The sequence below is a fragment of the Bactrocera neohumeralis genome, unplaced genomic scaffold (assembly GCF_024586455.1).
Source record: "Bactrocera neohumeralis isolate Rockhampton unplaced genomic scaffold, APGP_CSIRO_Bneo_wtdbg2-racon-allhic-juicebox.fasta_v2 cluster11, whole genome shotgun sequence".
Classification (NCBI taxonomy): Eukaryota; Metazoa; Arthropoda; class Insecta; order Diptera; family Tephritidae; genus Bactrocera; species Bactrocera neohumeralis.
This window is the reverse complement of record NW_026089624.1, coordinates 9,447,546-9,463,876: the sequence shown is the minus strand read 5'-3', so window position 1 is coordinate 9,463,876 and position 16,331 is coordinate 9,447,546. Positions and strand designations below refer to the sequence as shown.

Below are 16,331 nucleotides of genomic sequence, written 5' to 3'. Positions count from 1 at the left end.
GCCACGGAGCTCTTATTTAACCCAAAGTGCCATTTTGTCACTATTATACAAGTATAAACGTCACATTTAATGAGTACCCTTATCTTGCTTTTAGGGCACACTTACCTTTTTCCAGACTGTCGATTTGCTCGTTTGTAAAAGAAGTGCGATTGCGCTGCAGCTTCCGTTTAAGACGCAATCGCATCTGAGAGTCCTCATCACCAGATGAATTGTGTTCTGAATTGCCGTCGGAAGTACTTTCATGAGAATTGGGATGTGACACTTCACCCGAGAATATATCTAGAAAAATGAAATAACTTTTATTCGTTGCTTTGGTATCGCTATACATACACTTAAACTTACTCATATATAAATGTAATAGAATATATCTTAATTTGTCAAACATCAGAAAGTAACAAATCAAAAAGGTAAAACTTACAATTTGTGTAAAATAGAAGGGATGTTCTCCGATCTGGGGAAGGTATAGCGGTTGGTTCTACAAGGTGCGTTCCAAAGTAAACAGGACTTTTTGAATCTGGTGCCCCATAGTGGCGCCATCTATATGTGAGAATTTTATGACATTTCGTATATTGCAAGTGAAGTTATTGCGTTTTAAGTGACAGTATGTTTGTGTTATCGGTGCGAAAATGAGCTTCGAACAAAGAGCCACCATTAAATTTTGTTTTAAAATTGATAAAACTTTTACCGAAATGTTTCAATTGATGAAACAAGTTTATGGCTATGATTGCCTATCCCGCAGCAGAGTGCACGAGTGGTTTCAACGTTTTCAAACTGGTCGTGAAGACATAAATGACGATCAACATATGGGCCAATCAAAATCCGTGATCACCGGAAATTCCTTCGAAACTGTGCGTGAATTCATCAAAAATCGTTCGACATGTTTTTGGACCGTGCAAAAAGCTGTATTGAAGCAGAAGAAGACTATTTTGAATAAAATAAATTGATTTTGCTGAAAAAACCATTTGTCCTGCTTTTTTTTAAGATCCTGTTTACTTTGGAACGCACCTTGTAGTCATAAAACCAAAAAAATCACCTGAAGAACTTTGATAATACCGACCTCTGTGAAACCGCTTTGAGTTAGGAACCCAAAACATGGCTATTCTACATGGGCGAGAGCACTCAGATCTACTCTATTTCGAATGGAGTACCGCATGGCTCGGTTTTAGGCTACTACTGTGGAACCTAATGTATGACGGAGTACTAAGAATACATCAACCAAATTAATGGTTTTCTGGTTAGCTGGCTGAACCGAAAAAAAAGTCTTGCAAGCACAGAGAAAGTTTATAAAAGGAATAGGAATATACTTGTATATAGGAAGGTGCGAGATTATTTCACAGCCGCCGTTGCATCTGGGAGTATTATCAGACTCCAAACTAAAATTTAAGAAAACAAGTAAGGAAGGGCTAAGTTCGGGTGTCACCGAACATTTTATACTCTCGCATGATAAAGTGATAATCGAGATTTCATTATACGTCATTTACATATTTTTCAAACACCGTATTTGTGTAAAGCTTTATTCCGCTATCATCATTGGTTCCTAATGTATGTATATATTATACAGAGAAGGCATCAGATGGAATCACAAAATAGCGTTATATTGGAAGAAGGCGTGGTTGTGAACCGATTTCACCCATATTCGTACATGTCATCAGGGTGTTAAGAAAATATTATATACCGAATTTCATTGAAATCGGTAAAGTAGTTCCTGAGATATGGTTTTTGGTCCATAAGTGGGCGACGCCATGCCCATTTTCAATTTAAAAAAAAGCCTGTGTGCAGCTTCCTTCTGCCATTTCTTCCGTAAAGTTTAGTGTTTCTGACGTTTTTTGTTAGTCGGTTAACGCACTTTTAGTGATTTTCAACATAACCTTTGTATGGGAGGTGGGCGTGGTTATTATCCAACTTCTTCCATTTTTGAACTGTATATGGAAAGGCCTGAAGGAAACGACTCTATAGAGTTTGGTTGCATAGCTATAGTAGTTTCCGATATATGTACAAAGAACTTAGTAGGGGGCTTTTCACTTTTCCAAAAAAAATTACTTCCAAATATGCCCCTCCCTAATGCGATCCTTTGTTCCAAATTTCACTTTAATATCTTTATTTGTGGCTTAGTTATGACACTTTATAGGTTTTCGGTTTTCGCCATTTTGTGGGCGTAGCAGTGGGCCGATTTTGCTCATCTTCGAACTTAACCTTCTTATGGAGCCAAGGAATACGTGTACCAAGTTTCATCATGATATCTCAATTTTTACTCAAGTTACAGCTTGCACGGACGGACGGACGTACAGACAGACATCCGGATTTCAACTCCACTCGTCACCCTGATCACTTTGGTATATATAACCCTATATGTGACTCGTTTAGTTTTAGGACTTACAAACAACCGTTATGTGAACAAAACTATCGGGTGATTTTTTAAGAGCTTGATAACTTTTTTTAAAAAAAAACGCATAAAATTTGCAAAATCTCATCGGTTCTTTATTTGAAACGTTAGATTGGTTCATGACATTTACTTTTTGAAGATAATTTCATTTAAATGTTGACCGCGGCTGCGTCTTAGGTGGTCCATTCGGAAAGTCCAATTTTGGGCAACTTTTTCGAGCATTTCGGCCGGAATAGCCCGAATTTCTTCGGAAATGTTGTCTTCCAAAGCTGGAATAGTTGCTGGCTTATTTCTGTAGACTTTAGACTTGACGTAGCCCCACAAAAAATAGTCTAAAGGCGTTAAATCGCATGATCTTGGTGGCCAACTTACGGGTCCATTTCTTGAGATGAATTGTTCTCCGAAGTTTTCCCTCAAAATGGCCATAGAATCGCGAGCTGTGTGGCATGTAGCGCCATCTTGTTGAAACCACATGTCAACCAAGTTCAGTTCTTCCATTTTTGGCAACAAAAAGTTTGTTAGCATCGAACGATAGCGATCGCCATTCACCGTAACGTTGCGTCCAACAGCATCTTTGAAAAATACGGTCCAATGATTCCACCAGCGTACAAACCACACCAAACAGTGCATTTTTCGGGATGCATGGGCAGTTGGCCACCAAGATCATGCGATTTAACGCCTTTAGACTATTTTTTGTGGGGCTACGTCAAGTTTAAAGTCTACAGAAATAAGCCAGCAACTATTCCAGCTTTGGAAGACAACATTTCCGAAGAAATTCGGGCTATTCCGGCCGAAATGCTCGAAAAAGTTGCCCAAAATTGGACTTTCCGAATGGACCACCTAAGACGCAGCCGCGGTCAACATTTAAATGAAATTATCTTCAAAAAGTAAATGTCATGAACCAATCTAACGTTTCAAATAAAGAACCGATGAGATTTTGCAAATTTTATGCGTTTTTTTTTTAAAAAAAGTTATCAAGCTCTTAAAAAATCACCCGATATAATACTCTCCTTAGCAACTTGGTTGCGAGAGTATAAAAATAACGATAAAGCAGGCAAAATCTATGCATACTCTCAAATCAATACGTTCTGTAATATTGTGTGCGTTACCAACCTCAAGGCAGGCACTAGACATAATAATATGTATATCATATGCTAAACATATAAATACAGTGCATAGGCTTTCAACTATACGAGTTGCAATTGCTTTCAGAACCATATCTAGCTCGTTGCTGAAGTTCGAGCTAGTGTGCCGCCCATTGACGTCTAGGGAGACGAATTCTCGCGATTTTACTACTCACATACATATTCCGGTCTACCGCCAACTTTTCGAACCCTTTTTGTGTAGTACAATTTGCTCTTTCTTTCAAAATAGGTCTTAGTTTCGGCGATCACCTCTTCATTTGACGAAAATTTCTTCTCAGCGATCTTTTTGGACCTGAGAACAGCACATAGTAGCTGAAGTCAGATCTGGAGAATACGGTGAGTGCGAAAGTAGTCCAAAGACCAATTTATTAATTTTGGGCATCGTTTTCCCTGACTTGGACACGCTGCATTCATTGGTGAAACTGCACTCTTTTTCTTAAAACGGTACGCTATGTAAAAGTAGCTGTTGATGGTCCTTCCTTTCCCAAGAAAACCAATAATTATTACATGCGCATCCCAAAACGCAAACGCCATAACTTTACTAGCCGACTTTTGCGTTTTTCCAAGCTTTGGAGCGAGTTCGGCGTGTGCAGTCCACTCGGATGAATATCGATTGGACTGCGAAGTGAAATTATGGAGCCATGTTTCAACCATTGTCACATATCGACGCATCGTCGGTTCAAACTTAGAAAACCACTTTTCAACGGCTGATTTCCCTGGTGCATAGTTCAGATAATGTTGATCAATCTAAGCCTTGGCTTCAACAGCAAACCCCAAAAAGCAATGCTTTATTAACACACGATATTCCTTTTTGACCATTTTTCACAATAACAAAAGAGCTTCACTTGAAATGATATAATTCACAAACTAATGATCCGACAGCTGTCAAATTTAGGTTAAAGCTAACTAGAAATAATTTCGATTGTCTAGTAGCGCCATCTATGTGTCCGGGGACTTTTCAATTACGTTACTCGTGGATGGATATACAATATGAGGACCTAGATTTCCACCTAACCTAACCACTAAGTAGAGATGGATTCTATTAAAGATATCGATTCAATTCCATCGTGACCGTAGTCCGTATTGTCCGACATGCACAGAATACTTAAAAGACTCGGAATAATTTCTTTATTGCCCTCGTTTTTTTAAATTAAGGGGGAAAAGTTAAAAACTACAATTGGCGATAATTTTTCGGCGGAAAATTTTACAGCACTTATCTGCCAGTCCTTTGGTAGATGAAAAACTGTCAGCGTAGCGTTAGCTGAAAATATGACAAAATTATTATTTCATATACCTTGTATCACTCAGTCTGACCGTACCATAGAGAAGACTTAAAAGTATTTTTTTCCCCCACGAACGAATCTTAATTCGGTTGTTCCCTGAGAGAAATATGTGTTGCAAGTCAGTTAGGTTTAGCGGATTTAAGTTCCACACTCCGGCTTACGATGCTTCCTCCCACTATAAAAAACAAGCCTTCTATACAACTGCGTTCAGACTTCCAAACAGGTGGATCACGAAGAATTGCTTTGAAATTATTATTCCATTAATTTAGTATTTTTAAAAGTTTGCACTTCGTTCAAAGAAAATATTGAACAAGGGCTAAGTTCAGGTGAAATAGAACATTTCATACTTTTTCTTCTTGTAAGGATCAAAGTCGGAGAAATATCTCGAGGAAATTTCAACATTCATTGTTCGACGAAACCGGGTGGTTTACAATTAATCTTATTAACTTATACATCTTAAACTTCATTTCAATATAATAGCACACATTTTGATCAAGCTAAACAGTTTAGAATAAGCTGGAAAGCGGAAATCGCTATATAGAGGGTATTAGGTCGGGGCTTGTTACATTAACCTTTAACATTACCTAGGTATACTCGATACATGTTTTTAAACAATTTTAAATATACAGGTATGGTATACAAGTATAACTCCCACACTGACCCATACGTTCGGCATATGGTTTGTTAGATTTACGAAAATCGTTATACATAAATATGTAATTTCAAATATTTTCGGCATTAAACTATAGTATATCCATACGTTCATTTAATTTTGCTAGATATCTTACATATCAGTCAATATTTTCGATAAGAAGTTCGCAATAGGAACTGGGGTTTCACATATTCGGTACCAAGGGGCTTGAAAAGTTTTGGTTCGATTTGGACAATTTTGGCTCAAGGTGGCACACTTCAAAGACACTATTCGTGCAAAGTTTTATTCCATTATATTTATTGGTGTTTGATATGTATAGTATACTGGAAAGTGAAAGAATCAGATGGAATTTAGAATAATGTTATATGGGAAGTAGGAGTGGTTGCATCCCAATTTCACTCATTTTCTCACTGTAACATATAAATATCAGGGGGCTTACTCTGTAAAGCGATGCGAAAGACAATGCGATTCTAAAGCCCAATGCGATGCGATAGGCAACTGATACTCTGTATTGCTTACGCATCAGTAACATTGTTGTTCACCTTTGCTTTTTTTTCTTTTTATGTAATAGTTGGCATTACTTCTAAAAATGTCAAAGTATAAACGAGCAAAATAAAGAAAATAATAATAATTTGTTCGTTAAAACTGTGTTGAATAATTTAAAAATGAATTCTATGGCATTGTGGGATCATTATTATTCTCAGGAAAGAATTGATAGAAGAATTATTCGAGATAATTCGGACATTATGTCTTTAAGCGATAAAAGGTTAGTAAAAAATTGCGGTTTTAAAATGTACTTATCATCTACACATTTTGTGTTTTTAGCTTCATGCCAAAATTTCCGCCTCAATAAGCACGCATTTTTATATGTTTTGAACAACATTAGACCCCAATTAAAAGTCGCTCAAAGGACCACATCAATTCCAGAAATTGTAAAATTGTCAACAACCTTGAAGTTCCTCGCACAGTGCGTGTATCAACACTCGGTCGGCCAAGATAGGCATTCAGGGCTAGCCCAACAATCGGTTTCCCGATGCATCTTGGAAGTGTGCGATGCCATCGAGAAAACTCTGTGCTGAAAGCATATCGTGTATCGTGTTTCCCTTGACCATTGAGGAAAAAATTGAAGCAAATTGAACCTTTTACTTGACGTCCGGAATCCCAGGCGTAATTGGAGTGATTGATGGGACGCACAACCAGTTGATACGACCATCACGGAATGAACACTTATTTTTTAATCGTAAACTAAAACACAGCATAAATGCAATGGTGGTAAGAACATTCATAAATACAATAATATACACGTACATATATTGATTCCAGTGCAATCACCTAAAACTTTTTTTTAGATATGTGATCACAACATACAGATAAGGGCAGTAAATGGTGGATTTGGAGGCGCGTCGCATGACTCCCACGTATGGAACCTCTCAGGAGAACGTGAAAGTTTGAGGACGAAGTACGAAAATGGAAATAGAAGCGAACGAATTCTTGGTGAGTATATATAACTGTAATAATAACATATGGCGGCTAAATTGCCATAAGATAAAATTGTTATATATTATTACATTATATTGATGTTTTAAAAGAAATTATCAACATCTCTCAGCAACACTTATGTATGTATATGATTTTGTTATTATTATTATAGGAGACACCGGATATCCTCTTGAACCTTGGCTGCTAACACCATATAGGAATGCGCCAGAACCTTCTGACGAACTCTATTTCAACCAACAGTTTACAAAAGGCCGATCACTAATTGAACGCGTGTTTGGTGTATTGAAAGGAAGATTTCGATGCTTGTTATCTGCAAGAGAGCTACATTATGCGCCTGAAAAAGTCGTTAAAATTTTGAACGTATGCTGCGCTCTACACAATATATGCATTTTGTACAAGGTAGAAGTACCAATTAATATTACACTTGAGCCAGAAGAATTTTCCACCACTAATATAGATTTACCTAATAGTGGTAATTTTATTACTATTGCTAGAAACATTAGGGACGATATTAAAACAATTATGATAAATGCTCGTAACTCAACTTAATTAAAACGAACTATTTGCAAATTAATAAATCCAGTCTTTTATTTCATTGTAATAAGGAAAATTAAATTTAAATAATTACAGATTAAATTTGTAGTTTTTAATTCTACTTCTCGCAGTTATATAGTTATTTAACTTACATTTTCCAGTTTCTCAATTTTTGTTCATCAATTTTTTCAGAAATTTTTCCTTTTCAAAGGTTAGTCTCCGTTTTTCTAATTTATTTCTTTTTTTCAATGTTTTCAAAATGTTTTTTATATTATAATTTATATCGTTTAACACTTTAATCGAGTTATTGTGGAATATAATTTGGTTTTCGACTTGTTGTTCAAGCAGAGTCTGCTGCTTTTTGCGCGGTGGGTACGTCAAATTTGAACATTGTGGTAGGTCATTTTCTTGTGTATTAAGAGGAGTCTGCTGTTTTTTGTGAGGTGTGCATGCCACTTTGGAACATTGTGGTAGTTCACTGTTTTGTGTATTTGGTTTGGTAGGGTCTGCATTTACCTCTGACATGCTGCTTGTAGCTGCACCGAATGACAAGGTACCACTCATTTCATTTATTGATTCCTCTATTGACAATAACTCACTCACTTGATGCTCTAACTGTGATAAGGGTATGAAAAGTGAAGGACCACCTCCAGTTTCCGAAATATTATTTTTGTTTCGTCGCATTTTTGCCTTTCAGTGAATCTTATAGTCTGCCCAAACCTTTAATTGATTACATTTAATCACATTTATAATTTATGTGTGCAATTATTGGAATTACCTTTTTCCACCCCGCAATGTCGCGCAATGGTGGCCCAGCTGCATTTAAATGGGAAACTAAATTTTTCCATAAATTAGTGGAGGTACTTTTGGCGTCTGGTGTTTTCAGTGATCCTTTCGATAAATCGGCATGCGCCTTCATGAAATCCACGAGAATTTCAAATTGCTTTGGTTGAGTTTGTTGTTTTATTTTCGGTTCTTCCCTGTAAATTTGTGCAAAATAGTTCATATGCACGGCGTTATATACTTTAGTAACAACTAGCTGTTACCCTGTGCGTTTAGCAACACCTAAATCGATTAAAACTCTTAAGGGTTTTTACTTTGAGTTTTATTTATTGTTGTAAAACTGTTATTTATTTATAAAACATTTATTAAATATATTGGTAAACACATTTTTGGTTTTTCCACCTGGCGCGTAAATGAATAAGCACCTTGGTGTTCCCACTCTCGAGCAATTGGCCGTGGGAGAAGCACGGTTCTTCCAAATTGACGCCGCACACTTGAAACGTTTGGCCTTGCGATTTGTTGATGGTCATCGCAAAGGCAAGACGTACTGGGAACTGCAAGCGCTTAAATTCAAACGGCATGTCCGTTGGAATCATGGGAATGCGTGGTAAGAGTACAACTTCACCTGCTGCCTTGCCATTTAGTATTGTTGCTTCAATCAAATTTGGCCACAATTTTTGACTGAAAGTCTTGTGCCATTACACAAAGTCGGTGGCTTCAGATTTCGTAGAAGTATAATGGGTGAACCGACTTTCAGGACCAAACGATGCGGTGGCAGACCGGGGGGATCCAAAGAATTCAAGAATTCAGTTGGATAATTGACTACTTCATCTTGATTTAAAACGCTATCAATCGATGTATATGTTGTAGCTTCTCCTGGCAGTTTTTCTTGAATGGCAAAATTGATTTCGTTGACGTGTACATTTTTCGGTGCCAATATTGCGCGTTCACTTAAATAATCGTGGCGTTGATAGTGTTGAACAATATTCGGAAATACACTTTCAATCTATTCTTCTTTCGATTGTAAAAGTGTACAAAAGTTGTTCGGCAATGTGATCAAACCGGTATTATCGATTCTATTTTGCCTTCGCCAATGTCCAACAACTGCTTCGAAAACGCCGCTGCGGATCGATCATTTTGCAATTGGACTCGCATGTTGATGGTAAGAGTCAGTTTTTGAACATGTCTCCACAAAACTGACGAAACGTATGTTTAAAGTTTATTTCGTCGGCAGGAGTTGATCGAGGAATGACTGAAAAAGTTGCCGAAAATCGCCGGATAATAAGACTAATGCTCCGCCAAAAAGTTGTTGCTTTTGGTGTAAATCTTGCATTGTTCTATTGAATGCTTCTAATGACTTCTTGTTAGCCATTGGGCACTCATCCCATAGAACTATTCCAGCTCCTCGCAAAACTTTTGCCATTGTTGAATTCCTCGATATGTTGCACGTTGGTGTTTCAACGACTTGGATGTTCAACGGTAATTTCAACGCAGAATGTGCTGTTCGGCCACCATCAAGTAGAGTAGCAGCGATGCCTGACGAAGCAATTGCCAGCGCAATTTTCTGCTGTGACCGTATAGTAGCAAGAATCAAAGAGATCAGAAACGTTTTCCCTGTACCACCGGGCGCATCCGCTCGTATAATCTTATCATAAGCATTTTTCTGCTGAATATTCAATTTGGTAATGTTAGCTTGTATGAAAGCACGCAATTCATTGCAATCGTATTGTTGTTCACATTGAAGCTCATGGTCAAGCATATCAATCGCTGAACGATTGGGCGCAGTTATGCCAAGTTGCGCTAATGCCTTATTCGCAATTGTAAGGCACAGATCTTCAACCAATATCAAAGCATCATTATACATTTGTAATGTATATAGCAAGTCTGCGTCCGATGCTCGATTACGCGCCAAAATTAATAAGTCCTCGGTCATGCAGTCTTTGCACTTATTCCACAGTTCTTGCGGATTTGACAAAAGGCATGTAGATATTATTATGGCGAATAGTACGCGTATTTTTGTATTGTTTTGGATGAGATGTGAGTGATGCGTCATGAAGTGCGGTGTCCCAATGCATATCATCTTCTAACAAATGCAATCGCGGACATGCTTCACGATACGTCGCACACAACTGACCGTTTCAAATCATCAAATGATCTTGGTCCGCGCACGTTGACTAATAGCAGACGCAAATAGAAACATTCGGCGTTGTTCGGATGGATGGTGTAAATGCGTCTTATGGCATCTGGTTAACGGACATTTGGATAACCGTCAACACGCTCCCCTTGCTTTCGTCGTTGAAATGTTTTCGATGATGGATTCCAAGTGAAATATTGTGGTATTTCGGAATATAGCAATGTTCATGCAAATTCATCGTTTTCACACAACTCGAAAAAGGTAATTAGTGTTTTCCCCTGTGGTCGTGCTAGAGTATGCATATTTGAAGTACAAAAATAAAAATTGAACGAGTAAGGAAGGGCTAAGTTCGGGTGTCACCGAACATTTTATACTCTCGCATGGTAAAGTGATAATCGAGATTTCATAATACGTCATTTACATATTTTTCAAATACCGTATTTTTGTAAAGTTTTATTCCGCTATCATCATTGGTTCCTAATGTTTATACTCGTATTATACAAAGAAGGCATCAGATGGAATTCAAAATAGCTTTATATTGGAAGAAGGCGTGGTTGTGAACCGATTTCAGCCATATTTAGTACATGTCATCAGGGTGTTAAGAAAACATTATATACCGAATTTCATTGAAATCGGTCTAGTAGCTCCTGAGATATGGTTCTTGGTCCATAAGTGGGCGGCGCCATGCCCATTTTCAATTTTTAAAAAAAGCCTGGGTGCAGCTTCCTTCTGCCACTTCTTCCGTAAAATTTAGTGTTTCTGACGTTTTTTGTTAGTCGGTTAACGCACTTTTAGTGATTTTGAACATAACCTTTGTATGGGAGGTGGGCGTGGTTATTATCTGATTTCTTCCATTTTTGAACTGTATATGGAAATACCTGAAGAAAACGACTCTGTAGAGTTTGGTTGACATAGCTATAATAGTTTCCGATATATGCGCAAAAAAATTAGTAGGGGGCGGGGCCACGCCCACTTTTCCAAAAAAATTACTTCCAAATATGTCCCTCTCTAATGCGATCCTTTGTGCCAAATTTCACTTTAATATCTTTATTTATGGCTTAGTTATGACACATTATAGGTTTTCGGTTTCCGCCATTTTGTGGGCGTGGCAGTTGGCCGATTTTGCCCATCTTCGAACTTAACCTTCTTATGGAGCCAAGGAATACGTGTACCAAGTTTCATCATGATATCTCAATTTTTACTCAAGTTACAGCTTGCACGGACGGACAGACGGACGGACGGACAGACAGACATCCGGATTTCGACTCTACTCGTCGCCCTGATCACTTTGGTATATATAACCCTATATCTGACTCTTTTAGTTTTAGGACTTACAAACAACCGTTATGTGAATAAAACTATAATACTCTCCTTAGCAACTTTGTTGCGAGAGTATAAAAATTTAATCTTAAACTATGTATTTTACCCACACACGCATATGCAATAAGACCCACCAACAGTGTATTTGCCAACCGCATGGAAGCACTTACGAAACAATAACAATTTCATGAGAATTTGTATAGGCGGGATGTATTATTTTTTTTTTTTTTGTTTTTTGCAAAACGTGCAATGATACACACCTTAAATTTCTGATTTGCACCCTCCAAACAGACCCCAATCACCCCTGAAAATTTCATTGAAATCGGGCAAGCCGTCTAGGAGGAGTATGCGAACAGGAAGTTTTGCCACTTAATTTTATATATATAGATTAAAACAACTAATTTATAATTGAAACTTACATTTTCAAGCAATGCGACTTCTTTATTCTTGTAGCATAAAAATTACGAATATAACGCATGTTTGACAATTGCTTTAGCAAAGCAGAGTACCGCCAATGCGAAAGGGAAAAATTGAATGCGAAAGGGAAAAACTAAATTCGAAAATTTCAAAATTTACTGCGATTGTCGAATTACAGAGTACCAAAATTGAAGATGCGAACATTTTCATATTCGTATCGCATTACAGAGTAACCCCCCCCGAAAGTTCCAAATTTGGCTGAAATAAGTCCCGTAGGTCCCGAGATATGAGTTCTCACCTAAATGTGGGCGGTGCTACGCACAACGTCTGATTTGACTGTGGTTCCTATAAAGCCTTCTCGTATCATCTCTGGTGGAAAATTTAATTTAAAAAAAACAATTAAAATTTTAACAAAACTGTTATATGGGGAGTGAGCGGTGTTAACATCCGAATTCATTTATTATAGCCTTAGCAGTTTAGGATATATGTACATATACATATGCACTAAACCTATTAGAAATCTAATGTAATTACGATATGAGTACGAGGTACATACACATATAAGTATATTCATATGCATTCATAGTACTATGATGAATGACATTTTTTACAAGTATGCAATAGTTAATTCTAGTTTTCAAGCATTTGGCAAGATAACGAGATTGCCGAATTGATCACTATCATACGCTGCATTGTTACACCGTGTTAAACTTTTCTCTCGCACTTATCGCTATTTTATCAAATTTCAATCTGTAACTATATGGAAAATGGCTTTCAGACTAATTTGATGGACATTTGTGTATTATTTGAATTAATTTTCCAATTTATTAGATCGAATATGTTGTTAGCAGTCGGAAAGATGTCATTAATCCAATATGTTTGCTGCGTGCACTACCGAATTACGAGGGTTATTTGATGCTCAGTTGCAGCAATGCTTTAATGCGTGTAGATACAAATTTATTTCGCATAAACTATACATGTAATGATGTAGAAATTCGATTTCTGGTATAATTTCAACTTCAGATATTTGTAGACTCGATTCGAATTCGTTGCTCTTCATAGTGTAAGCGACAAAATAAGCTAATTTATTTACATATACAGTATTTATGTAGATGATCGATAAGTAGCCAATTACCGAGCTAAAATAAGAAGTAATCATACGCTGTACAAAAAGCACAAGACTTTTGCATGCAATAATAGGAAATGCAATTATGCCTTCTTGTATATTGCTTCTTAGTATGGGAAAATTTGGAAAATAACAAGGGCAAACGTTTACTTTGGCATTTAGCATCACGGGGTATAAAAATATCACTATCTTAACTTTGATCGGTCAGTTTAATTGGCAGTAATAAAGATTATTTTAATTAACAGAGCTAAAACATACTTTTGCTTGAATCTTCAATTGTAAATAGCGCAGTGTTACCAATAATTCGTCTTTAATGGAATTATAACCTCTATGCAGAAATCGTACCTAAACTTTTAATTGTAACTACCAACAATTTCATCTTTGGGGCATTCGAATTGCTTTTCCCTTCCTTTAAATAAATACATGAATTCTTCTTTCTTTGCCCCCGCAAAACGCGATTTTGAAGATTTCATTCATCCCTTTACATTATTAAGATACGAGTACATTTGTAAATTGTGTTAACGTTTATATGTATACAATTGCCGTTACAATGACCAGAAGATTTTTACCCTCGTAAATGCTTGGCGACATCCCATTTCATTTTCTCCACAACTGTATTGTCACAGATGATCAAACATTGGTGCAAATAAAGAATCGTACAGTCGTGTGTCCTATTAGATGTACAAACTTACAATCGCACAAACAAATAAAATGAATTGGACAAGCAGTTAATTTGATGGTCATTTGTTGTTTGTTTGTTGTTTGCCAATTGCCTAACAAAACAGTGCCACTGCCGAAACCGATCTTAATTTGATATCGTTATTGATAACCCAACTTTTGACATTCATTCTCAATATTGTTTCCGATATTAAAATTTACGGTGACATATGCCACTGTTGCCGCCGCTTGTTAAGCTTTTGGGGAGGCTGTAAATTTTTAGATTCCTGTTGGTTAATGGCTTTGCATATAAAGTACATTACTCCAATACTCAGTGAGCATAGTATTTATAAGAAAGTCTCATTGGTTATTGCTTAAGTAGCTACAAGCACATTGATTATTTGTGAATTTAGATATGTTTTAAAAATATATTTTATAAATGTTTACAAATAAATATAAATATATTTAATGAAAAAAACACACAAACTTCAAATTTAATGGGACATGTTTTTTGCCATTCGAAAGAACATTCTTTGGTATTTATTTTCTGAAAATTATTCTTTCAAATGTTGTCCGCGGCTACGTTGAGTCCAATTTTCGATGACTCGTTCGAGCACTTCGACTGGTAATTGGCGATCGAAGCAGGATTGTCCACATAGACTTTAGACCATACATACACAGTAAAAAGTCTAACGGTTTGAGATCACACGATCTTGGTGGCCAATTGACCCATTATTCCACCGGCCTACGAACCACACTAAACTGTTGTTTTTTTCTGAAGGTCGATTCGTGCACAAGATGTATTTTATACACTGTCAACTTAAGATCTCGACAAAAAATGCGCCAGTCCGAGGTTGTGCGAACGGCGACGAATCGACTCTCCACGGTCTTCATGTAAACTTTCAGCTCTCTATTAGGTCGAATAATATCCAATAATGGATGCTTGGTCTCAAGATGGGTGATGGTGTTGCGAATATTACGCTCAGTAGGTCGATTATTTTAATCATAAGTTAAGCGAAGCGCACGAAACACATTCTTTACAGAACGTTAATTTTCGTAATAAAGTTAAACGAGTCGATGATACAAAACAATACTGAACAAAAATAACATGACAACTTGCCTCGACGCACGCGTAATCTGTCAAAAACAGGCTATTGAAAAAAGTACCTCTATTTGGATCGCCCATTACATTTCTATGTATATTTTCAGGATTTTCAGAGCACATAAAAAGCGTTTGCAAGTATAATATGCGGAGGATGGAGTCATGTGTAGAAGTTCACGCAAGTGAGGAAAGTTCTCTGGTTGCCATTCACCTCAGAGTGGCCAGAAACGATTCTTTTACATATGGCTCAAACAGCTCACGACTTCCCTACATAGGGTTGTGCGCTGGGTTTGGGACCCGCCACGTAAAAAAAACACCCCCAATGAAAATTAGCAATCAGCCTCGGATGAGAGACCTCCCTGTTGATAACTCATACTCTTGTAGAACACAAGAAGGTGATCTAGTCACCGATACCCCGAGAATTCTTAAATTATGGAGGGAACACTTCTCCAGTCTGCTGAATGGCAGTGAACGTACAACGTCAGGAGCAGACGAACCCGATTCACCAATCGATGACGATGGAGCAGATGTTTCATTGCCCGACCGTGAAGAAGTTCGAATAGCAATTACCCGCCTGAAGAACAACAAAGCGGCGGGGGCCGATGGAGCTGAGTAATTCAAACATGGCGGCGAAGAACGGATAAAGAGCATGTATATGCTTCTTTCTAAAATATGGTCGGACGAAAGCATGCCCAACGATTGCAATTTAAGCATGCTCTGCCCAATCCACAAAATGGGAGACCCCACAATCTGCGTCAACTACCGTGGGATAAGCCTCCTCAACATCGCGTATAAGGTTCTATCGAGCGTATTGTGTTAAAGATTAAAGCACACCGTCAACAAACTGATTGGACCTTATCAGTGTGGCTTTAGACCTGGCAGATCAACAACCGACCAGATATTCACCATGCGCCAAATCTTGGAAAAGACCCGTGAAAGGAGAATCGAAACACACCACCTCTTCGTCGATTTCAAAGCTGCTTTCGACAGCACGAAAAGGAGCTGCCTTTATGCCGCGATGTCTGAATTTGGTATCCCTGCAAAACTAATACGGCTGTGTAAACTGACGTTGAGCAACACCAAAAGCTCCGTCAGGATCGGGAAGGACCTCTCCGAGCCGTTCGATACCAAACGAGGTTTCAGACAAGGCTGCTGGAGAAAATAATCCGAGCTGCAGAACTTAATCAAGCAGGTACAATCTTTTATAAGAGTGTACAGCTGCTGGCGTATGCCGATGATATTGATATCATCGCCCTCAAAACCCGCGCCGTTAGTTCTGCTTTCTCCAGACTGGA

At 37.6% G+C, this 16,331-nt stretch overlaps 2 protein-coding genes across 7 annotated transcripts in view; both read right to left on the bottom strand.

Annotated features, from left to right (window-relative positions):
- Positions 1 to 16,331, bottom strand: part of LOC126765676 (paired box protein Pax-6) — a 112,254-nt gene that overhangs the window by 30,164 nt on the left and 65,759 nt on the right. For all 5 annotated transcript variants that reach the window (XM_050483368.1, XM_050483373.1, XM_050483371.1 and 2 more), the window contains one exon: positions 106 to 279. In XM_050483368.1, coding sequence (XP_050339325.1) covers positions 106 to 279 — 174 coding nt within the window. The remainder of the gene's footprint in view (positions 1 to 105; positions 280 to 16,331) is intronic.
- On the bottom strand, positions 7,509 to 12,485 carry LOC126765724 (uncharacterized). 2 transcript variants are annotated; one of them, XM_050483462.1, is made up of 3 exons: positions 12,154 to 12,485; positions 8,276 to 8,477; positions 7,517 to 8,217 (listed from the first exon to the last, which is right to left on the bottom strand). In XM_050483462.1, the coding sequence occupies exons 1-3, from the start codon at positions 12,210 to 12,212 to the stop codon at positions 8,191 to 8,193; spliced, it is 288 nt and encodes a 95-aa protein (XP_050339419.1). In that variant the 5' UTR covers positions 12,213 to 12,485; the 3' UTR covers positions 7,517 to 8,190. The 2 variants fall into 2 exon arrangements, 1 of the variants encoding a protein (XP_050339419.1); XR_007668537.1 differs by lacking the exon at positions 12,154 to 12,485 and having other exon boundaries at positions 7,509 to 8,217; positions 8,276 to 10,631.

Bases quoted from the DNA above. Each gene is read 5' to 3' on its own strand.
- LOC126765724 (XM_050483462.1), bottom strand. From the start codon at position 12,212: ATGCGTTATATTCGTAATTTTTATGCTACAAGAATAAAGAAGTCGCAT. The intron at 8,478-12,153 runs GTAAGTTTCAAT...ACAAATTTACAG, and splicing joins AAGTCGCATTGCTTGAAAAT to GGAAGAACCGAAAATAAAAC. The intron at 8,218-8,275 runs GTAATTCCAATA...AATCAATTAAAG, and splicing joins ACATTGCGGGGTGGAAAAAG to GTTTGGGCAGACTATAAGAT.